At 39.2% G+C, this 24841-nt stretch overlaps 1 protein-coding gene across 3 annotated transcripts in view; it reads left to right on the forward strand.

Moving 5' to 3' along the window:
• The window catches only part of sdk1b (sidekick cell adhesion molecule 1b), a 325525-nt gene that overhangs the window by 285741 nt on the left and 14943 nt on the right, over window positions 1–24841 (forward strand). For all 3 annotated transcript variants that reach the window (XM_086033471.1, XM_086033472.1, XM_086033473.1), the window contains 9 exons: window positions 95–193; window positions 7190–7384; window positions 13818–14019; window positions 15871–15974; window positions 16905–16975; window positions 18710–18842; window positions 19733–19789; window positions 20815–20916; window positions 24671–24786. In XM_086033471.1, the coding sequence (XP_085889597.1) occupies window positions 95–193; window positions 7190–7384; window positions 13818–14019; window positions 15871–15974; window positions 16905–16975; window positions 18710–18842; window positions 19733–19789; window positions 20815–20916; window positions 24671–24786 (1079 nt within the window). The remainder of the gene's footprint in view (window positions 1–94; window positions 194–7189; window positions 7385–13817; window positions 14020–15870; window positions 15975–16904; window positions 16976–18709; window positions 18843–19732; window positions 19790–20814; window positions 20917–24670; window positions 24787–24841) is intronic.

The following is a 24841-nucleotide window of genomic DNA, read 5'->3' on the forward strand; positions in this document are numbered from 1 at the left end:
ACACCTTTAATGTGAAGTGCTTGATGTTGAGATGCTCTGCAGCTCTTTTTTTTATATTATCAACTCCTATTTCTATTTTTTCTCTCCCCTTTAGTCCCAGGGCCCCCCGTCAGGGTGGTGTTCCCAGAGGTCCGCCTGTCATTAGCCAGGGTGGTGTGGGAGCCTCCCGCAAACCCCAACGGGATCATATTAGGTATTAAACACACACGCACACGCACACGCACACGCGGGGAAGGACGGGGCTTAGCATTATCATTCGGTAGTTTAGTTTTAGTAGAGCTGAAGGACAAATCCCCATTGACAAAACCATTTACAAAGTGAACACGCAACACAAAGACAAACAAAAGGTGATATTTCAAAGCAAAGTAATTAGCCAGGAGAACTTTTTGCTCCGCTGTGCCAATAGTGATATAACCGTGTATAATACCGACCACCCAAATCGGAAAACTACTACAAAGGAACTACAACACACTGTAACTGGTGTATTTTTTTTTTCTTCTTAAAACTCCAACAAATAATTCCTTATGAAACATCACAGCCGAAATAAAATGCAATATAAAGTAGGCTCGTGTATGTAACTCACCAGAATTGCATTGTTGAGTTTACACATTTACCTCACATGAGTGAGTGGCCAGTAACACACGAAAGCTACATTTGCACTACAGCCCCATTTAAGGCCGTCCTGCATGGACAAACGGTCTCGAGACAACCCGGGGGGATGCAACGGGCAAACATGGATTACGTTGTTTAAATTGTCAAGATATTTGCCATGGCAGTCACAGTAAGGATGAGAAAGTCAATCGTGAAACAATCGTGAAACGTGGTGCAAGCAACTCAACCTGACAGCACGTAATAGGGTGTAGCACGACTTGGAGGTGGTTCGGAGTGTGACAGCAAGCACTAAGAGAGAGTGAGAGCACTTCGAAGGGCGTGCGTATGCCAATAAAAGGACAGATTACTTTACGTTATACAAAATTAGACTGTAAAGTGATCCTGTGGTCAGAGGTGTGCTAGAAGTGAATTTGTCCCGATAATGGTGTCCGAAAACGGATTCGGGGCTGACATCTTAAATATTAAGCATGTTCAATATTTACATTGGAAAATCTTCATGTGTTTTGGGGAAAGCTGATGACTCCCAAGTCATCACTTTATGAATTGTAACGTGAAAAGGAATGTAGAATAAATCAACCCCAGCTCGTTCAGTAGACTATCAAGTCCGCTTTTTTTCTTTTTTTTCTTTTTTTTTTTTAGTTCAGGATTTGACCTTGTATTATATCTAAAATACATCAGAAACTTGATGCCATCTACTGACTTTCATCACGGGGAAAAAGCTCAATCTGAATTGGTAGTCATCTAATACAAATTATAATGCAAATTCTTTTTTTTTTCTCAAATTGTTCATCATAATTTTCAAGTCATCCACTGCTAGAGAATAATTTGAATATTTTTAATCAAAGCTCCCAATGATAACAGTATTCTTTTCCTAAAAATAAAAATGTGTTTTTTGTTCATTTGCACTGCTCCAAATGATTATGCACAGCACTGTTTCAAGAGACTTTACAGGTTGTTTAAAAAAAAAACGTTTTTTTTTTCGATGTGCAGCATTGGGAGGTTGTATTTGCTGAAATCAAAAGTTATTTCGATCAAAAATTTCTTAGCAGGTCAAAGTTTCATTTTAACATCGGTCCTCTTATTTGATAGCAGCTTCTTAATTCCTGCATCCATTGAACTTGTGAGTCTTCGGACAGCTTCTGCTTGAATCTCTTTTCAGGATGTCAGAATAGCCTCCCAGAGCTGCCGTTTGGATGGGAACTGCCTCCCAAACTCATCGATCTTTTGCTACTGCTTCCTCCCCTCATAGAAACTTTTGCTTAAGGATACTTCAAAGGTTCTCAGCAGGGGTGATCGTCAGGGGAGGATGGGAGGCCACACACAAGTTTCTCTCCTTTTATGCCCATTGCACTCCGTGATGCAGAGGAATTGCTTGCGGCATAAGACGGTGCATCGTCTTGCATAAAGATGACGTTTTGCAAAGTTCCGTTCTTCGTTTTGTACCGTGGAAGGAATTAGTCCGCAACTCAGAGGTTCTGTTTACACCGGCAAGGACCCGAAAAGGGTCAGCCAGCTCTCTCCCCGTGATTCCGAGTGAAAACATGACTCCGCTGCCTCAGCCTTGTTGGGACATGGTGGCCAGCCACCAGCCATATGTTATTCCATCCATCTTGACCATCGAGGTTTGCACCGCACCCTTCAGCGAACAATCCCGTGCTGCAAGGAATAGCTCCGCATCATTGGCAGCATAAAAGGGGAGAAAGTCATGTTGTGGCCCACATCCTGACCTGACCTCAACCCCCGTTCACAACCTTTGGAGCATCCTCAAGCAAAGATCTATGTGGTGGGAGGCAGTTCACGTCCAAACGGCAGCTTCGAGAGGCTATTTGAATATCCTGCAAATCAATTCATGCAAAGAATCTGCAAAAACTCCCAAGTTGAATGGATCAACTTGCGAAGCTGCCGGCATATAAAAGGTCCAATGCCGCAAATCCAACAAATGACTGTTGTCAGTTGTTTACAAGGTAAAAAAAAAAAAATGCCTTGAAACACTGCTGCGCATAATCATTGGAACTGTCCATTTTAACAAAAAGTGTGTTTTAATTTTTTTGGGGGGGAAAAAAAAAAATACTGTTTTCTTTGGGAGTTTTTCTCAAAACATTCTAGTTATTCTCTAACAGTTGATGGCTTGAAAATTATGCTGAGTGCCATTTGCATACACTATTTTTAAAAATCTGAGAAAAACATCATTTGCATTGTAATTTGGAGCGCAGTGTCCACTGCATGCCTCAAATACTCGATGAGTGATTCGTCTTGTGCACTACCGGTACTTGCGATTATGTACAATAGTGTATGTGTAATAGTACACCAAATCTTGGTTGGGAATTTACCTTAATTTTAAGGCCACGGTTTGGTTTTGGTTTTGATTTAGTAAAAAAAAAAAAAAAAGGAAAAACTGAACACTGATTGCTTGACATAATTGAAACCTTCTCAAAAATAAAAATTCTTAAAAGGTTTATTACAATTGGTGCAAGGTGGCAGCCAAGCACTGCCTTTATCTGAATGGAGCTCCTTAACTCCAACACATTTACTTGCCACCAAGATACCATAAGGTCACGCAAAAGCACTACTTTTGTCTAAATGAAGCGCCTCAACTCATTTCAACATACTATAATTCCTTGTCACAAGATGCCGTAAGATGGCGCCATAGCAGTACTTTGAATTTTTCAATGTATAACTGCGAATAGGGTCCCCAAAAAATAATACACTAATAATGACATTTGTTTTGTTTTTTTAATTGTTATTCAAGAGCCCAGGAGAGGCTGTTTAAATGCAAGTGAAAGTTGCCCTCGCAGTGCACTCATTTTTATGTGATACTGTATTGATATTCATTTTCACGTTATGCCTTTTTGAACATATTGTCAAAAACGTATTGACTGCAGCCAGAGGCTGAGCTGTACTTCATTTGCTTCCATACAATGTAACGCGGCACGCCTATGTACTGTATGTTCCTTGCTGAAAAATCTAAATACAAATGCATGTCACACAAAGCCTGCAGAATGAATCCGAAACATCAGATTAGTGACCAGGTTTCAGAAGTTCACGCGCGCCACGTTGAAGTAGGCGGATGAGGTGTGTGTGTGTGCGTGAATGTGTGTTTGTATATATGTTGCATGCACCGGCGTCGAGGGTGGAGTGACACTTGTCCTCTCAGCGGGGCAGTGAGTTGAGCAGGACAGTGTGAATGATGCGCGAGCTTAATATAAGCAGGGAGACATTTAGAATGATGCCACTCGCCGACAGAATCGCACACAAGCCCCCGTAATCCTGCTGTGTCCTTGCTCGGACCCGCGGTGCGCGTACTGTGCATGTGCGCATTTACAAACAGAGACGTAGAGGCAAAGTCCACATAAAGTCTACACTCTAATTGGGTGCAAGGTGCCTTTTATGAATAATAGCTACCATGTGTCCTTTAACTCCGTGTCTGCATCCCGGTGCTATACACTACTCAATACAGTCACACCGGTCAGTCGTAAAAGACGTTAATATTCATCCATTCAGTTTTTATAGCGCGTCCTTATTAGGGTGGCCGGTCGGCAGCAGCCTATCCCACCGCGGACAGATAATACTGACAGGCATATATTCTTGATCCTCTGTGAAAAATTGTTGAAATTACGGCCATACTGAGAAGCCAAGAGAGGAGCTGAGTCTCCAATACAGTATATCCACGTGTTTGGCTTATACTGCCCCCAGGTGGCCATCTACGCACATCAGAATTAAATGTCACAAAAACGGTTTCATTCTATGTACTTGGTTATTACAGTGTTTTTTTTGTTTTCCTAAGTATATTACTCTATAGTGTATAGAGTGCTATTTTTCTCATTAAAAGAAACACATTACAAAAACTCAGACTGCACATGTGAATGTAGTTCACAGACCATCGAGTTCCAACATGACCAATAGTGTAATAGTGCGTTGTATATTTTTCAATTTTAAATAGATTTGTTCCAAAGTCTATGGATTTTGTTCTTCGATTCATGCTATACTCATCCCTCCAAATCGGATTTAAAAAAAGATGTTGTTTTTTTTTCTCTTTCATGCGTGTAAATCAAATATATTCCTGCTGGCAGTTGACTGACTATCCATCCTGCAGAATTGCCTTGTATCATGCACATATCAGGAATAGCTGCACTTTTTTTTTCATGATTTGAAATATTACATTTATGTCGAGAAATCTATCATTTTTAGCCCATGTCCATAGTATATTTACCATGTGTAAGGTGTGTATTTTTGCAGGTCTCTATATTTCACTGATAAACTGAAGCATGTAAAATAAATTAATGCATCACTAATTTAATTCAACAATACAGTAACAGCCAGTCATGAGAGGACCTATTTCATTCCTTTACCATTAAATTGTAAAGATTTTTTTAAGCAATTAAATAGTTATAATGGATCATACCGGAACTCGTCGGACTCTTGTTTTATTTGACACAGTGGGTCAAAGTTTTTTGGGGGGGAGACTGCGTGAATACAGCTCATTCGATATGAGCGGTGACAAAATTTCAACGTGTCCGCTACAAGACATCTGTATGTTCTTTGAAGCAGTACGTTAAAAGACGTTAAAAATACCCTTGCCAAGCTTGTTAACTTGCAGCTCTTATGAGTATTTCATGAGCTATACAAGCGCAGCCAAGCACGCTGAGCCGCTAGCGTCGCCATAGACACACATTTTGCCAAAAGCCAGTGGGCTGCGTTAAATATTTATGCACTGCATCTTTCCCACGGCAGGAGAAAAAAAAAAAAACGAGAGGGGCTTTTTACGAAAATGACGAGAGTCCCCTTTTGTAATGGAGATTTATCTGCGTGGATCTCTTTGGCGGGGATGTCCTGGAGATATCCCGTAAAAAAAAAAAAAAAAAAAAACAGAGCTTCGAAAGCGATTGTTTTAATGCTGCCGGATTTGCCGTTATCCGCTAATCTGCATCGGCCGCCACTTACATTGAGCAAACAATCGGACTATCTGATAAGATTATCACAAAAGGCGAGCAGATTAGACGCCTGTCAGGAGATTATCGTCACAACAGTTTTACCGTAAACCAATCGTATCCGGCGCTGAGCATGTTCTCACGAGAATCAAGCATTCGCTCCATTTTTTTTTTTTTTTTTTAAATCATCACCATTGTTTGTTTATATTTCTCGTTGAGAACTGTTTTTCTCATCCCCAAAAAATGTATGGTTTAAAATATTATTTCATTATATGATTACATTTAGGATCCTGAAGCAGACAGTTCGGAATCAGGCCTCAAATGCAGTGAGCATCAAAGGATTATATTACTTTTTCTTTGGCTTTTAGCTTGCCTTTTTTGCGAGACATATTCAAAAAGATTGAAATGCATGTGCCTGGGTATTGCTACAATATGCAGTTTGAGGCTTTTTTTTTTTTTAAAGAAAAGATAAAAACATTTCAAAAGAGGTGTGGATGAGTAAAAAGAGCAGGAGTGGGTGCAGATGAATAAATACAGATTCAAAATATACACTTTTTTCATTGATTTCTTACGGCATTTGATCGATGCCACAATTACGTTAGCGTAATGTCAAATACCGCGTACAAAAATGTGTTTCGCGTGTATATAATGTGAATTACCACGCACAGAAGTGTCTCGCGTGTACAAAAAGCATGTTTTGTGTGTTCAAATACGTGTTTCACGTGTACAAACCCGCCCACAAGCACGCACAAGAGTTTTTTACGCTTGCTTCGTCTCTCTACTACGCGTACAATACGCTGATTCACGCTTGCGATTCAGGCGTGATAATCGTGCCACAACTGCTCACAACGACCAATCACAGCTCAGATTCAGAAAACAGGTCAGTCATTATTGGTCATTGTGAGCAGTTGTGATGTCATTTTCAGTGGACAGAAGACAAAATGGCCGACCCCTAGATGGCTAAAAACGAGTGCCTTTTGCTGCTTAACTTATATTCCACAAACGCACTATTAATCAGAATGCCGTGTTTCAACTAGTGGGCCTGCTGGTAACATATTCTTGAAAAAAATATCTTTGGGTTGACTTCGGCTTTAAGTAATTATTTGCAGGACTAGTCTTACTTGAGTCATATTATTCGAAAGTAACATTCATTTTAACTCGAGTACACACTTTTGCCTATTCTACCCAACCCTTGGAAAGCACATATGTTAGATCCAAGGTAAACCAAGAACCCCCCGTACACATCCCAAATACAAGTTGCAGCCATTTGATTCATTTGACTATTTAGCGTGACAGTGTATTGTTCCTGTGACATGATTTTGTGAGTGGCTTGTGGGAAAATGGACGTGTGTGTGTGTATGTGTGTGAAATCTATGCGTTGAGAGGAGTTAGTGTTATTACATGGCCTGCTGCACATGAGACAGGGAGAACATGTACACAGTGATTCCCAGCCAAGGGTAAGAATGAGAGGTTGTACGTGTATATGAGAATGTCAGAGTGTGAGTGGTCTGGCCTTGTTTCTCTTCACCACGATTATTTTCTCCACTTTTACCGCTGTAGATAGTATTTCCGAAGAACGCACATAACATTGACGACAGACGTAAACACGTTTTGCCTTTATCTCCTTCCTTTTTTTTTTTTCTCTTTAGGCTATCAGATCGCCTACCGCCTGGAGCACAGGGACAGTCAGCAGTGGACCACGGTGGAAGTCGGTTCCAACGGACGCCAGTTCACCGTCACCGGACTCAGCCCGGAGCAGTCCTACGTGTTCCGGCTGGTGGCCCGCACAGCCGCGGGCTGGGGCCAGGAACACGTCGCCCTGGTGGTCACCACCGAGCGAAGAGGTAAACTTGACAACACTGTAACTTGACACAAGGAAAGAAGAATAAATGTAAGATAAAGTTGGTGTGATACCAAAGTTAGTATAGTTCACCTAAAGTAAAGAAATGACTAAAACTAAAGTTGGAAAAAACATTTTTATTTATGAAATAAAATAAAAATGAGAGCGCTTTCAAAAAGATGGACGTTAAGTGAAACAATATTTTACATTTATAAAACAAACTAAAACTAACTATGAATATACCGAAATGCTTTCGGGGTTTCTTTTAAATGTACTGTAGTTATTCTGATATTACTGTTCGGCTGGACAGAAGAAGGAAGGAAGAGTTATTCGGGAATTGTAGTTGACTTTACTTTGTTACACAATACTTATTGTGACCTTGTTTTTATTGTGCACTCAACAAATATTCAGCATACAGTATATTAAAAAAAACTCATCCTAAAACTAAAAAAACAAACAAACAAAGCATTTTTGAGAAAACAAAAATAATAGAAACTAACAAACCTGCTCCAAAAACGTAATTAAAACTAACCACGTTTGAAAAACAACAAACAGAAGTCGAAACAAAACAAAAGCGTAAATAATAGTATACTATAAAATAAAAATCCCAAACTATTACAACTGTGCGTGATACGAGCAAGTATGGTGGCAGTGACTCAACTCACCTCACAACGAGCAATAGTTTGGTAGTAAAATTAGCGATCAATTTGTTGCCGTTTCCAGCTGAAGGTTACTGAAGTATATACATATATATTGCTGCTCATCTATCTATGCGCATGACCTACAGTACCAGGCAGAAGAATAAAATGTTCTTCCATTACATGGCAGAAGGTAAAGTAAACCTGTGTAGCCACCAGTTGCCGTTCATACAATAAAATGTCATGGCCCGTTTATTAGCTTTGTGTTCAATTAAACAGGCCCAGATTTCACACGGAGGCCAGAGCCGAGATTCGAACCCTGAAACCTATGAATTATGAGGTAGACATGCTAACTGCTCATCCATTGTGTTGCCCATGAAGATTCTCGCTTTATGAATCTATTTGAATGCAGTGTCAGAATATTCAAACGCTTGCTAGACCTTGATAAGGTCTTTTTGTGGCATATAATAAAACTATATCCCTGGGAAAGAGAAAAGATGCGTATTGAAGCTTTAAAACGGCAGCCTAATAGAAATATTGTCACCATCTCAGCTTCCAAATATGTTATTTCTTGGTTTCAAACCCTATACATATATGAAAAAAGTACATAATAATTGAAATGTCAGAGTGAAATCATGCATTCACCTGCAAAATGCTATTCCTCGATGATGTGTGTTTACGGCACAACATCTCATCTCATGTTAAATTCATCGCAAAGAAATGCGCTTGTCGGCAATGGCACCCGTGCGCAATTAAAATGATATCCTAAAATAAAATTGAATAATATTCATTGAGACACATACAGCGCGTGGCACAGGGCAAGCATACACGTCACGACAACCTCTTTAAAAGCTGCTCTAGTTCATATTTAAAAAATACCAACCAGCATGAACATCAGCCACTACACACATCAGGTTAGGCAAATGCGTCAGACACCCGGCTGCGCTATTAGCTTAAATTGGCCACACTGGCAACGACATCCTGTTTTCAAGGCACCTGACTATTTCCAACCCGGACTGAGGTAATTGCCCCTTAACGCATCATAGCAACGTTTGTGCCGTTATTTAAAGCCATTGTGACTGTGTTAAATGACATTCATTTTAATTTTCTTCTGGCGGTCCCATCTCTTTACCTTTATCGAGTCCAAAATGGCAGAGCAACACAAATTACATCCCATCATCATTGTTGATCTCACAAATTTAATAAACTCGACTATGCAATAAAGATTTCAATTTGGACCAGTGGCTTTCAGTTTGTATTTTTTATAGTTGTTGACCAGACCTGGCTACTTTCTCCCCATTCAAAGCTTAGAGCGACATTTAATACATTTTACCGTTTTCCGTAAAATAATAAGCGTGTGCTGTTGTTTAATGATAAGTACAAAGATAGCTTGTGTGTGTGTGTTTTGTGCCCAGCTTTTTGAGAAGTCAACGTTCTGCGTTGTAATTTCAGGCTTCAATAAAAAAAAAAAAAAATGGAAGCAGCACGTTGAACAAGTGATTAGCATGCCTGCCTCCCAGTTTAGCTAAATGCTAATTGTTAGAACCAAGTGTAAAGTAAACTTCGCGGGTCGTCGCTCGCCAGGAACTCACTTCGGAAAAAGATTCCTTTGTCGTATACACGTAATCCAAATTATATTTTTCATGCTTTGTTTTTGTGTGATGTTTAATTACTTTACTTCGACTTCACTTGGAACTTTCTGAATGAAATTACTTCGCGCTTGAGCTTTAATCAGCTAGCTGCATACTCAATTATCTTATGTTAAAATCTTGTTTGAAATAGTCCTGTAAATGTCAGCATAGGCCAAACATTTTTAATGACTACTTTTCTCGTAGATTCAATGTCATTTGATTAGAAATGATATTAGCAACTTGATAGCTTTGTGGAACAACATTAAAGTCAATTATGTTCATTATATGAACATGCGACCGACAAGTGATAATGTCACATATCCAGCCCTGCCGGCCTCTCTCGTGCACTTAAATTGGCTCAGATGTCATACGTGCGCACACGCGCACAGCATCACTATCTGCTTTTCTCAGGTCCACCGTTCATAGCTCGGCTGTTCCACTTCACTGGCATTCCGGCCCATTTAGAACAGCCTCGTTGAGAATTCTTTCAGATGATGGCAAACAGTCCAAATTAATCCCCCGAAAACGAAATTGGCTCTTTGATTGCCGGTGTGTGTGTGTGTGTCGAGATTCCTGCCATAAAATATGACTCCCTTTCTACCAGAGGTGTTAATGTTTGTAGCGGAGAGGTTAAAAAACAATTGGCAACAAGCATTTTAATAGCAAGCAAGTACCCGAGTTGTATGCCAATGGTGTTCGGATCCCTTCCGACAGTCTGCTTTATTGCTCTCGTCATCGACCGCATCCAATGCTTTCGTGTCCTTTATCTGGCCCGGTAAACAGTCCAGTTAATGCTAATAAAAGGGCAGCCCTTGTTCTCACAAATACGAGGCTATAATCAGAACATGATCTTATCACTGGTGTAGATGAAGAGGCAGACAGACAATGGAATTGCTAAGGAGAAACACAAACCTGTCGAACCTACTTATCTATTTACACAGTTTTTTTCCCCAAAGGAATGAAGATAAATAAAATGAGTCTTTGATAAAAAAGCCTTTCTTATCTGTACAGGCAATGCTTTAAGTAAGATTTCACACGCTAAACTGTCGTGCATACGTAAAAGGAGGTCAATCTCTGTTAATTCAAAGGCACACCTAATAACAGTAAATAACAGTCAACTTTTATGACGAAAGTGTAATGTGACGGCGATTTTTAAAAATGTATTTGGTTTTACATTTGTACCAGTTTAAAAAGAAGTTAACCAAAAAAAACAACGCTCTACCTTAAAAAGTGATGACGTATAGTGACTCGAGAATCATACGGTCTGATTCACGAAATTTGCAAATTGGCTCTGAAATTGTGTGCTTGTTCACTCTAACAGACTAAAAGTGGTGGGCGTAGTATTTAAAAACGGTTTTAGGTAGCTCTGATGGTTTTCACCGTGGAACATTTGGGAGAACACCACAAGCACAAATTCAAGTTTCAAGCGATGGAGTTGGTGGAAAGGGGAAATAATCAAACATTAACTGAGTGACAGTCGAGTGACAGCGCGGCTGCTGACTCGTGTTTGCGGCTTGGAGTTTGTCTCAAAGTGCCTCTCACAACAACTGCGCTGTGGCGATGTTGAGTTCAATTTTAAAGCATTTGTTTTTATGTGATCTATGCCGGTCGTGAAATCCATAGATGTGACGCGTCTGCGCGTGTTGTGAAACATGTCGCTTGGCAACACTGAAACGGCCAAGATAACGACCAATCATAGCTCAGGTTCAGAAAACAGGTGAGCCGTGATTGGTCGTTATCTGAGCCCTGAGCAACTGTGATGTCATTTTCAGTCGACAGAAGTGACAAAATGGCCGCCCCCTGAGATGGCTAAAACAGGTGGATTTTGATGCTTAATTCATATTTCATATTAATCATATTGCCTTGTTTCAACTAGTGGGCCTGCATAGAACTTGCTCTTGAAAGAAAAAAATGTTTGGGTTGACTTCCCCTTTAAGAGGTTCTACTGTTGTCAAATCGTTTGAAAGGGACTGATGAGAAAAGAGGATAATAGGGAAGGAGGAAAGCAATCCAATTTGTCTTAATTACTTGCGATAAGGATGAATGGAGAATAGCAAGCCTGCGCGTGCCACCGTGCTTCCCTCTATGCATGCATGTGCACATTAATTATACCTCGGAGTGAATCAATAACACTTTTATTACCACACCTAATCAATATCCCCATAGCCCTGAAATTAGACAGCCACGCTCCCTTAAGCTGTGTGGTTTTTGTTTTTTTAAATGCATCCACACACATCTAAGTCATCCAAGGTACTAGCTACTACTGATGCTAACGTTCAAATGGCAGGTTTCTAATTGAATAGTAGAGACACAGACTAATGCTATTTCACGTCCTCATCTTTGAGGCACCAGCTGTTTTGTCTTGTTTCATTTCATCAGTTTACACCTGAACGTCACCGTGATGCACAAGTGATGAAAATGTATTTGCACGCCTTCTACTTCCCGGGAGTATGAATCATGGCAGAATTTAGAAAGCTACAACCAATCCGTCGACAGTTTATAAGCGGATGAATGCGGTGTCGTGCTCGGTGAATGACTTATTTGATACAGCCTGCAGTTGAAGCTATCACTCAGCATAGTTCATCCTTACAAGGAAACAAGGTGTGGGTATCATCCCCCTAGTTCGAGATGTGTTAAACCGCTGTCACACTCATAAAAAACTGCAATGAGTAGTCCCAGGAAAGCGTACGCCGAATTTCACATCATTATCCGTACCCACCTCCTGCATACTCTTGAATTAAAATGATAATAAATCCATTTAACATCGAGAAGCCAAGAAAAATACGGAAATGTCACAACAAATGATCATTATTGCAATGTATTGAATTGATATCAACTTGCGTTTTATTGATACTGACACGGATTATACCATATAACGCAATGCCGTCGTTGCGATGTACCATATTAATAGTGCCGTGTTTCAAAATGAGAACGCAATATATCATTTCTGTCTCGTAATGTTATCAATATTAAAGCGGAAATCAACCCAAACATATTTTTTTCAAGAATATGTTCCCAGCAGGCCCACTAGTTGAAACGCGGCATTCTGATTAATTTTTCATTTCCGGAATATAAGTTAAGCAGCAAAATGCACTCGTTTTTAGCCATCTCTGGGGGCGGCCAATTTGTCTTCTGTCGACTGAAAATGACATCACAACTGCTCACAATGACCAATCACGGCTCAGATTCAGAAAACAGGTCAGCCCTACTACAGTTCAATAGTCTTGGAATCTAAATATACTTTCTGTTTGATGATTTCACATTAATTCCAAGATTTTACTCTGGGAAATTGTACAATTGATTAGTTGAAAAAAATGTAATCACTTTCCTGCACTAATATCAAAATAAATCATAGTGATATATCAATGTATAGATATTGTGATGGATCAAATCCATTTAGCTATGTATGGTTTAGATATCACAATGCACCATAGTGATGTATCACATTGGTACTGTGATGCATCAATACCAAGGTGTATTGTATCGATATATTACAGTGTAACATTGCGATGTATCAATATTGTATCACAAAATCATGTATGGTAGTTCTCTCGCAATGTATGAGATGGTCTAGCCATGTATCGGTTTTGTGATGGTTCACTGTATCAATATTGCAATGTAACCTACTGATATTGCGATGTATCAATATCTGCAACATCAATATCATGCTGTATCGTATGACCTCACAATGTAGCATAGTGGTATTGTGATGCATTGGTGTCACAGTGTATTGTATCGATATTGCAGTGTATCCTACTAACAGTACAATTTATCGATATCCCATTGTATCACATCGGAATTGAGATGTATCAAGTCATATCTCTATAGCGATGAATGATATTGATTTTGTATTGTATAATATGGCTTAGCGATGTACGTTATTTTATTTTTTTTTTTAATTTATTTATAAAATATCATTGTAATGTTGAGTTGCGTGTCACTTGCACCTCAACTGCCTTCCAGGCAATGAAAGAAAACATCATTGCACGGTGGAAGTAATAAAAAGAGATGATTCATTTTTACTCACATATGTAAGTGAAAAATGAAATAAAATTCAACGCAGATGCATGCAGTCATGCATATCTGATAAAAGGAACAAGATACATCAGAAGAAAATGGATCATCTGAATTTCTCTCACAATGTCTAATTCCATCTTCGTTTGTGCAGAGCGTCCCCAACCGCCCAGGAAGTTGTCAGTTCCTCAGGATGACGTGGAAGCGCGTCGGCTCCGTCTTCACTGGGTGACTGGCAGCTCAGGCTCCTCCCCCGTGAGGTACTTGACCGTGCAAATCAAAGAGCTGCCGGATGGCGACTGGATCACACATATGGCGGACATCCCGCACAACCTGACTGTCTGGACCGTTGACAGGTATGCACAAGTCCACCAAGTTAGTTTTAATTAGTTTTTAGAATAGATTTGTTAGTTTTTATTAGTTCTAGTTTTGAGTAAAATGCTTGGTTTTAGTTGAGTTTTTATTAGTTTTAGTTTTTTAGAATTTGATGTATTTGTCAGGTGCAGCTTTTTTTTTTTTACAGTAACAAGTGTTATTTATTCAAATAAAGGTAACATTTGAAAAATGTATTAACTTACTAACAATGTATGAATAGCCATCAACAAATATAACATAACAGTCCACTTAAACTTAAGTGCAATAAGGCCAAGAAAAGTGCAGTGCATCAATGCTGCTTCTAAAGTGAAAATGCAGATGAAACAAGCAACACAAAACATCACATAAAAACCTGGCAATTGAACAGGAGAGTGCAGACTTTTAACATCAGAATATATGTCAACAAATTTAAGTCTTCCATATTGAAGGTGGGTGTGAGAGAGAGAGAGAGAGAGAGAGAGAGATTTCCCTTCGAGCAATATGCCGCACGAGACCCGTCTCCGTGACAATGCATTTGCTTTTGTCCGAGACACAATCATAATCAAAATAATCCCAAATGGGCCTCTGTAGTTTTCTTTCAACTTTCGCCGTTATAATGTTTTGTTTTATACCCATCAGACCTAATTGTAAACGCGTTACGTCACTTCAGACGCCGAGGTGCCGCACGGCTGTACAACTGGCGCAAAACCGCCATTTTGCATTTTAAATGATCACAAAAGCTTACAAAGACGAAAACGAATGGTATTTTCGCTACGATTTTCGTTCGTTTTAGTTAGTCTTGTGAGCAGACAATGTCTTTTTAGTTAGTTATCGTTTTACAAAATACATTTTCGTTTTTATTTAATTTCGTTAACGAAAATGTTTTTTTTCATTTTAGTTTCCATGATTTCGTTCCTTTTCGTTTACGATAATAACCCTGCCTGGCAGCAGTAGGTCAGGGGAGTTTGGGTGCAGGAGACAGGCAGCCACGGACAAGATCTGAGGCAGAAGTGCAAGGAACCAGGAAGCAGGCGGGAGGCCGCTTTCATAAAAAGTGTTGCCAGTCTGTCAGTGTGCTGGAGTCCAAGACCGGTGTAAGGACAGGCAGAAGCTAATTTGTCGGATGAAATGCAGCTGCTGGCATTCCAGCAAAAGAATACAGTGGCGCTTTCAATTATGAACTGAATTCATTCCCAAGCTTTACTGAACTTGGTAAATGTTTCCTTCGTAACTCCTTGGTGAAACCTTCCTACCCCATTGCTGAATCCCTTACCTTTATAATTATTTAATTTGGACATCTTGTGCGCGCAACTGAAGAAAACACGGAACACAAAAACACCAAAATCCAAAAACCAACCCTCTCGGAGCACGATGACTTTTTGTAGTTCCAATCCTTTTTTTTTTCTTTTTTTTTTCTTTTTTAAATAAATTAGGCTTTTTTAAACTTACTTTACATTTTCAGCTGGAAGTGCCCAAGAGAGCATTAGCATTAATAAAAGCACGACAGTATATTGCAATATATTGGTTTGTGTTCTGAGTCCATTCTCATATTGTGTTGACTCTAAGTGTGGTATTTCTCAAAGTGAGTAATGTTATTATGATTACTCTTGGCCTATTAATGCAGTCACCTTGCACGGAGGAAGAAATGCAGTTAAGATATTGTGGTCATACAGCAGTTAAGAAGGTGCGCGGTGATTATTCCATGCCCTTTCATGCTATTTAAAACCGGTGGCTCCGTAGTCTTGAAAGAAAATGATTTGCTTATTTTTCTTCAATGGTCCTCTTGGGATGGGAAATGTGAATTGTAAAAAAAAAAAAAAATATGGCCTTTCTGTCTGTGTGTTCTTGTGCAGGTTGAAGCCCTTCACCTCATACAGGCTGCGAATGGTGGCCACCAACGACATCGGAAGCAGTGTCCTCAGTAAAGAGACGGACGCGGTCACAACCTTACAAGACGGTGAGAGGCTGGACAATGGCAGTTGACCAGAATTTTCCGGATTTATTTAGCCCACCGAACCATGAAAGGGATTTAAGAGAGACAGTATTTCCGCAAATAGTGCCCCCATTAATCGCCAGCTGTTTCAATGAGAAAAAAATAAACCCTCCTGTTTTTTTTTCCTTTCAGGAAGATAATAACAGGTTTTACCACCAGGTGACTGTAATTACCTTTACTGCAACTGAGCTGAAGTTTAAATAGAAAGTGTTGCCGGATGAACTGCAGTGCAATAGACCGAAGTCGACCTTTCAGTTAGTGAATGTGACCCCAACACAATAGCGAATGTCATGTATAAATGGGTCTAACGTTATTAGTGAAAGTGAAAGTTCATTTGTAAAAAAAGGTATCTTTTAATTGCTATCATTAAAAAAGAAAATGCTGTTTTCAGTCATTTTGTACATTTTTACAAAAGGTTCAATGCCAAAAAAGTGTACTCAATGCAGAGTATCCAATGTTGTAAATGTAAAGATGATTACACACAAAGTTCAACTTATTCTTACTCTTGTATCATTTCCAGCTCAAAGATAGCCGTGAAACAAATAAAAATGCCTTTTGGCCATTTGAACTGTGAATCAAGTATTGTTTACTTTACACATGAACGTCCCTTGTGTAACTTTTAGGTTATTTATTTGTCTACTCTATTTTTTTTTTATTTTCACTCTTAAAACGCAAACCTGGAGTTGCGCCCCGGTTTCGTAGCATCTGCGCCATATGTCGACAATAAAGACTTTCTATTGCATTGTTGTAAGTTCTGTTCTAAAAATGCCCTTTTTAACGCAAAATTCAACTAGGATATGAATAACTGTTTTATTTTTTAATCTTTCACAGAACTGTGAACTATGAAGTCTATCTATTTATATTAACACCGCCCTTACTCTGTTTGTGTTCCAGCTCCCGATGAGCCTCCTGAGATCCTCAGAGTCAAACCATCAACAACTACCTCTGTCCTGGTCCAGTGGAAGGTAAATGTTGTGGCAATATTTTCTTTATTACTCTAATAAAAACTGTGAACATCGATATTTGTAGTTGTTTGTTACAAGAAGAGCAGCCGCTGTCACGCCAAACATGGGCCACCTCATGGCCACAAAGATGCGATTCATCAGTGTAGTACCACGTTTTGCCACAACACGCTGGACCGCAGTGAGCAATGTAAAAGACGATTTGATACCTATCTCGATACATGGGGAACACTCCGATTCAAGGAGTGTTCGTTTTAAAGTGGAACGATTTGATGCGGTTCGATTCAGTGGGATTCCATTTCGATACGGTGCACGTCAAAAAAATGTCCTTTGTGAACTTCAAATTCTGAGTTAGGGTTAGTGCAACTTTAGTCACAGGAACATCAAGCTACTTAGAGATTGTTTTATAGCTTTTAACTTTAACATGCTTGTCTATAATTATGTTAAGTGTGATACACACCATGTGACTGCTTGTCGTCCTTTAAAGGGAAGTCAACCCAAACATATTTTTTCATGAATATGTTCTATGCAAGCCCACTAGTTGAAACAAGGCATTCTGTTAATCCAACGTTTTTAGCCATCTCTGGGGGCGGCCATTTTGTCACTTCTGTCGACTGAAAATGACATCACAACTGCTCAGGGCTCAGGTAACGACCAACCACGGTTGACCTGTTTTCTTAAGCTGAGCCGTGATTGGTCATTACCTGAGCCCTGAGTAGTTGTGATGTCATTTTCAGTCGACAGAAGTGACAAAATGGCCGCCCCCTGAGATGGCTAAAAACTAGTGGATTTTGCTGCTTGACTCATCTTCCACAAATGCAATATTAATCAGAATGCCGTCTTTCAACTAGTGGGCCTGCTGGGAACATATTCTTGGGAAAAAAATGTGTTTGGGTTGATCTCCCCTTTAAATAGGCTGACTGACTGTTTACAAATTTGAAGACATGTGATGGTATTTCAAAGATACATCTTGGTCAAATTGTATTCAATCTTTTCTAGGGGCTACCATCATTTTTGTCCAGGTCTGTTTTGTAAAATACTTCTGTTGAACCATAATTTTAAAAAGTCGACCGGTAATTTTCATTGGTTATTTTATTTTTATTTTTTTTTAATATTACTTTAGTCAGATTCAAGTTATTTCTATGACCAATGTGGGTTTTTCTTTCATTAACAGAGGGCTACCAACACTTTTGTCCATGCGTGTATTTGGAACAAGGAGTGCAAATATGCCGCTCCACTCGTACATGAACTGATCACATTTTGCAGCCTTTTATGATAACTGCCGTAACTGACCATTATCTGCTCCCCTGACATGCTTCAGACATTCACACATTTGAAGTGCAGTCCAAATACATGTTAATAATTCACCAGGGTGATAAAAGCCCTGCTGAATGTGTGTTTGCATTTAATACATTATTCATCAAAGTGCAGAACGTCAGACTTAAGTGGCAATCGAAGGGATGGACGAGCGGGTGGAGGGGCGGACGGACAATGCTGGGTGTTGTAACACGTTGTATAGGGTCTTCTCCCTCTGGCTTAATGGCAAAAGCAGGAGGCTGTGAAAACAAAGTCGCCAGCGATTTCATCATATTTTACTACCTACTCAAGCTCTGCGCCCTTTAAAAGTTGTCTTTGTCAGCTTGACTTTTTCACGTCAGTCAGCACTCCTGGTAGATGAAGCCCCAGAATTGACTCGTTAGGAAAGAAATGACTGATTTCTTTTGTGTGTTTCCCCAGCGGCCAAGCGACGAACGCATCAACGGGGTGCTGACTGGGTACCGGCTGTATTACCGAGAGCTGCCGTCCAACTCGTCTTTCTCTGCTGATATGGTCCAGGGAGGCAAAAGCACCACAGACGCCCACATTACAAGTATGTCGACACACACAACGTCTTCATTAGAAATGATAATAAACGTAAGTTCAGTTCATGAGAAGGTAGCGCCTTGAAATGTTATTGTGTTGTTTGGTCCCTATTAAACTTGCAACATAACACAGTATTTGCATCATGACTGTATGGTAAATAATTCATGAACACATAGCACAATGTGAGGACATCCTTCTGCCATGAGCATGTTTTACATGCATGAAATAAACATTTACTATGGCCATTAGATGCTTCAGTGCCAAAGAAAATGTAGACCAGGGGTGGTTGAACTTTAGAACTCAAGGGGTGCATTTAATTTTTAAAATGGACGGATGAGGCAGTTCATTCCGAGTTGAGATACAGTGAATTGCAGGGGGAATGGGACGGAGCCCTGACATTATTAGCAAACATCCGCAATTAATTATAGCACCTTAATAACACCTTTCCCAAAAGAGGTTTGTAATTGCCTAAAGGTGCCACAAGATGTCTAAATGAAACTCCTCAACTAACTTCAACATATTTATTTGATTCAAAGTTGAACACAAATTTAATAGGTTAGTTTTCAGCAAATAACGGAGGAAAGGTTCCCAAAAGTGGATAAAGATAAACAAACACAAAACAAATGAACATGAAAACAAGTACTGAACCAATTTTAAGGAAAATGAAGGAATTAAAGCAATAAATACTCCGGATAATGTAACTGCTCAATTGGCCGGATTAAAGTACATAGCAAGTCGTATGTGGACATACTTGGCCCACCATTAAAAATGGGAAACTTCAAACTTAAAGGCTATCAAATGTCTCCATCGCAGTCTTTATTTTTTGTCGAAAAATGTTAAATGAATCGCAGGATCAATTAATAAATGTTCTCATTCATTTATCTTTCTCCTCCATAGCCAAAAGCACCTTCAAGACAGTCAGCAGCTCTTCACTGACAGAGTTCGAGTTGACACGTAAGTCGTATCGCTTGATTATTACAGTAGCTGACTTGATGAGTACACGGCTTTACTGTACTGGATTTGAATTTCATCAAATTAAGTTTACTGCTGTTAAAAACAAAACAGTCTTCCTTAAAAGGAACCTCGACTGCAATGACATGTTTGCTCTGTATGATTTATTTGGTTGTTAATAACTTAACTATAAGATAAAATTTTCCGAAAATAATTTCCAGGTCAATGGAAGAATTTTTATTTACATATACACTGCCATGTTTTTGGAGCCTGCAATGCATTCTGGGATGATTGACTACTACAGCATCAGCGAAAAGGAGTCCGCACGGCTTTTGGATGTAATTACAAAAAAATTGTAAGCGTTAAAGGACCAAAAAATGTGTTTTTTTTTTCTTTTTTCTAATTTGTCATTAATGAGCCGATTAACCGGTTATTGTAATTTTACTCTGCCAAATATCGGCATCGGCCTCAAAAAATCCACATCGGTTGTGCGCTTGTGGTAATCACTTGATCATTTGTAGTAATATTAATTCTCAATTAATAAACATTTTTTTAGCATTACCATTTTAAGACTTAGAATGTAACAATAATGACCAGTGGTGGGCATTCCTTCAGACTCATGGACCAGTCATTACGTCAGTCCATCACTGACGGACACCTGTTTTGCTGACAATCGACGAATGACGGACTAAGCACTTACCGAAGTGAATTTTTGTCCGTCGGAGTAATCGCCACTAACCGCGACCGTCACTGACGGACGTCCGTTTTGCTCACGTTTTTTTTGGACGGACCGATAGATTAATTTACGGACGAACTGACGGGCTGACTAACGGACTGGACAACTGACGATTACAATTCGGTTCAGCTTGAAAAATGACAGACTGACGAATGATGGACCAGCAAAATTTAGTAAAAGGCCCACCTCTGGTAATGGCTAGTTTTCATTTAACTGTTGTCAAGATAATTTTTTCTCCCGATGTTCAACCTTATTGCAATTTATTCGTATCAATTTGGTGTTCCTTTTTCAGAATTGAAAAAGTTCAAGCGCTACCAAATAGTCATGACCAGCTACAACATCGTGGGCGAGAGTCCTCCATCTGAACCCATCGAGGTGTCCGTCGGAGAGGCAGGCAAGTGGAAAACGTCAGCTTTTATTCCGACAAATCCTGTTTGTGACGCTTTGTGAGGCAGCAGCTTTCCTTGATTAAAGTGCTTCGTTAGCCTCTGTCCGCTACGGGCTTTGTTGAGTTTCACTTTTGCTGCAACATTTGCATTTGCTTGTGTTGCATCATTTCCGTACCATCTTCACTGCAGCACTTTCGCTTATAAACTCCGTTTGGAATTCTTCATCAGCATTAAACTTCTAAGAATCTTGATCCTTCATGGAAAATGGCACTTTTTGGCTTGAATTGCTCAAGGTCCATTTAAAGTTTTAATGTTTTTTTTTTTTTTGTCTGCCCACTGGTAAATGTACAGTGTAACATGAAAATCCAGTACATCATAGACCCAATGACAGCGTGTTCCGCAGGTTTTTCAGCATGAGTAGTGGAGACTGCTGTTGAATGCTTCCCATGAGGCTGTTTGGTCTTCCGTTTGTTGGCATTAAGAATGAATGAATTATGAATGGAAATAGAATTTGTGTGGAAGATTTCAACTGTCAAACATTTGCCATCGTGAAATGTTTAAAGGTCATTGTCGGAATAGAATTTTAAAATAGCTCATTGTTGTTTAGTATTTTAAAAAAGAAGGTAAATTTTAATAGTAAACTTAAAGCCCTTAAAACGTTGCAGTATGTTAAGTGTGGCTTTGGGTTTTAATGTCTTTTTTACCATTAATAAAAGACAAAGAAATGACCAAGACAAAACACTTTCAAATTTATTTTGCATTGTTTTTATGAAGACTTTTTAATAAACATTTTTGACTCCATAGTCTTCATTTTATAATAGCATATTATGGATTATATTTCAGTTGCTTTGTATTGTGCCATGTGTTTTTCCATGGATTTTATAATAATATTACTCATTATTTATTGTATTTAAAAGTTAGGAATTTAAATCACATATTTAACTATTGATTTATACTTTACATTGTATTGGTTTTTTTTGTCACTTCAGTTTTATTCCTGCATTATTTTAAAATAGTTTTTTCATTGTATATTATATTTTACTCTTTTAAATCACAATTTTTGACATATTCCTTTACTTGAACTTATATTATTTTATTTTGTATTCTGTATTCACTTTTTTTTAATCATACATTTTTTCTACCATCTGTCTGGTATTTTTAATTAATTTATTTATTTAAGTGGGAATACATTCCAACGCCTGAAAAAGGTGAACCACTACACTACCAATTCCCCTACGCTGAAATATGTTTTAATGAAACATGACCAGTTCCTGACAAACTTTAGGTCTAATTTCTAATATTAGTCATATACTGTACTATGTGCAGTCCAACCACTTTTGTCCCAACTTGCAGGAGCAGCGACTATTGTTTTGATTATTGTGCCAACAGTGATATGAATATAAAAGTGAATGACTGATCTGCGACTTTTGTCAGTGGCAGCTAGCAATAAATAAATAAAAGTGCAGAATGTTCTTTCTGATGAAACGGTGGCGCCACTGGGTTGTTTGGCAAAGGAGCCGGCTACAGCTGAGCCTTAAATGTTACATAGTGTGAGGCTGTGAGCCACTGTTTGAATGACAAATAGATCAGTAGGACAGCCTCGCGTTCTGTGAAAAAGCGCACGTCTTCAAGCTTGCACCAATATTTACCTTTTTTCCAACAAAACGGGCCAATATTTTAGTTGGCGCGCGCAATCTCGCGCATTCGCATTCAGCAGAGGCTGTGCATTTTTTGTCGGCTTGAGAAGGCCACACGTATCACATGGTGAGAAATGAGTCGAGGATAAGCAGCGTGCTGAAATGGCTGGAGGGTGATGATGATGATGAAATGCGGTGATATGGCCTTTTTCCGTGTGTGCCCCAGGTGCATAGCTGCAAACCGCTTGTGCATGTGTGGTCACAGTGCAGTCAAAAGTCTCCAGCCCCAGGCCTACTCATTCTAATTGGAAGGGCTCACCGTGGCACCAGAACGGAAAATGCGAATAATTGTGTGACTTAACTGTAGAATATTCGGTGTCGTTGCTTCAATATAAAACAGAGTGTTGACCTCGAATGGACTGTTCACCAGTCAATCGCAGGGTGATTGTGAAGAGCTGCGTAAAAGTCACTTATGTGAACCATTACATTACCAATGGCCGTCCTTCCATTTTCGACGGCACTTGTCTTCACTGAGATGAGCCGAGCCCAATGAGAGGATGGGTTATATCCTGTACTGGTCACCAGGACATTTCAGGGCACAGATCAACAAATAAGCACAGAACCACTGAACATTTTTCAGAATTGCCTGCGGAATTGAAGAGAGTAAAGGCATATCTGTCGGCCTCTGTCAATTTTTTTTGTGTCCGCGTAGCAATATCAAGAGGCGATTTCAGACAGAAAACGTAACTGCAATGGGGCCCATGATAAAAATTAGTTTGACATCCCTGATTTAGAGTCTTCAATAAACCTAAGGCCCTCCACGCAACTAGCGGTGTGCACACCGGAACAATTTCGTACACATAATAGTCAGCGACTCACAACCGCACACAACCGACGACTGACCTTCACACGTGTCAAAACTGCGAACCCAATTGTTCTTATCAGGAACCCATGTTTTGAGTCTTCATATAAACTGTACTGCATTATTTTTAATTGAACCACACAAAACACGGCATGATTCTCATGGAAGAAACACATCACCCTTGTCTCTTTCGGTATAAAAAAAGGAGAGTGTGGATATTTGAGAGGCTGTTAGAAATGTGATTCATTGACTGCAGTCATGCATTTCGGCGACTAACTGCAGTTACATATGATATTATAAATATTAGCGGTGTAACGTACGCTAAATCACATTTCGGTTTGTTTTCTTGGAAACTTCGATTCGGTATATTTTCGGTAACAAAAAAAAACAGATTTTTTTTTTTTTTAAATTATTTTGAAAAGATGACAAGTAAACGGTACATTTTTTAGAAAAAAATAATTAAAAGTAAACCATTCATGTGATATTCGAAGAAATTACACCAGAATAAAAAATACACTAACAATAAATATCTCTTAATTTTGAGAAAAGTTAGGATAAAAGTTGCATATCTTCATTTTTAGAGAACAAATTAGTATTTTTTACAATAAAAGGCTGCAGTTTTTTGAATTCACTTTTGAAAGTTGCATTGCGTAGATTCTGTCGCCCCCTAGGCTGGACTTTTGTATTACAACAGCAGAGCTATCAAATTGATATGACAAAGGCTATGACTAGCCTCCGCCTCCTGACCGTGTGATTCTAGATTTTTTTTTTTTTTCGCTACAGAAACACAAAATAATAGTTCGCTTTTTACAAATGGGCGACAAGGGACGCGCTGCAGCAATTCTTTCAATTCTGCCTCAATTCATACGATGCACCAGCACAGGTGAATGTCGGCACAGAATATAAAAGATGAGATGTTTGAGGCATTGGGTCTTTTTCTCTCGCGGTGGCTTATGACTTTATTTTCCTAACATTACAATTTTCATCTTGAAAACTTGTAAAAATTCTAACTTGTTTTCTTGAACAAAATACAACTTTGTGCTCATAACGTAAAAAAGGACATTCTAAAACATTTTTTTTTAATTGTAACATTGTGGCTTTTTTTTTTTTTTTCCAAAAATAAGCAACTTTTAATGCACATCTTGGTTATGTATTTAAATTGCATTATGATGACAACAGGTCACCTTACAAAAAAGTCTCCCCTTTAAGGCAAAAACCTGGAGAACCCTGGTGTAACGTCACACTTTGTTTGGTTTACAGCTCCATCAGTGGCCCCCCAGTCCATCCGAGTGTCGGCCGTTTCTCCCTCCAGCCTGGAAGTGAGCTGGGACACGCCCCCCGTGGAGACTCAGAATGGTCTCATCCAAGGATACAAGGTGAGGGGCAAAAAAGTAAACGTGTGTGTGTGTGTGTGCCCACAAAGCAGCACAC

This window comes from Filicampus tigris, chromosome 6, assembly GCF_054856515.1.
Source record: "Filicampus tigris isolate MCC_2025a chromosome 6, RoL_Ftig_1.0, whole genome shotgun sequence".
NCBI classification, from domain to species: domain Eukaryota; kingdom Metazoa; phylum Chordata; class Actinopteri; order Syngnathiformes; family Syngnathidae; genus Filicampus; species Filicampus tigris.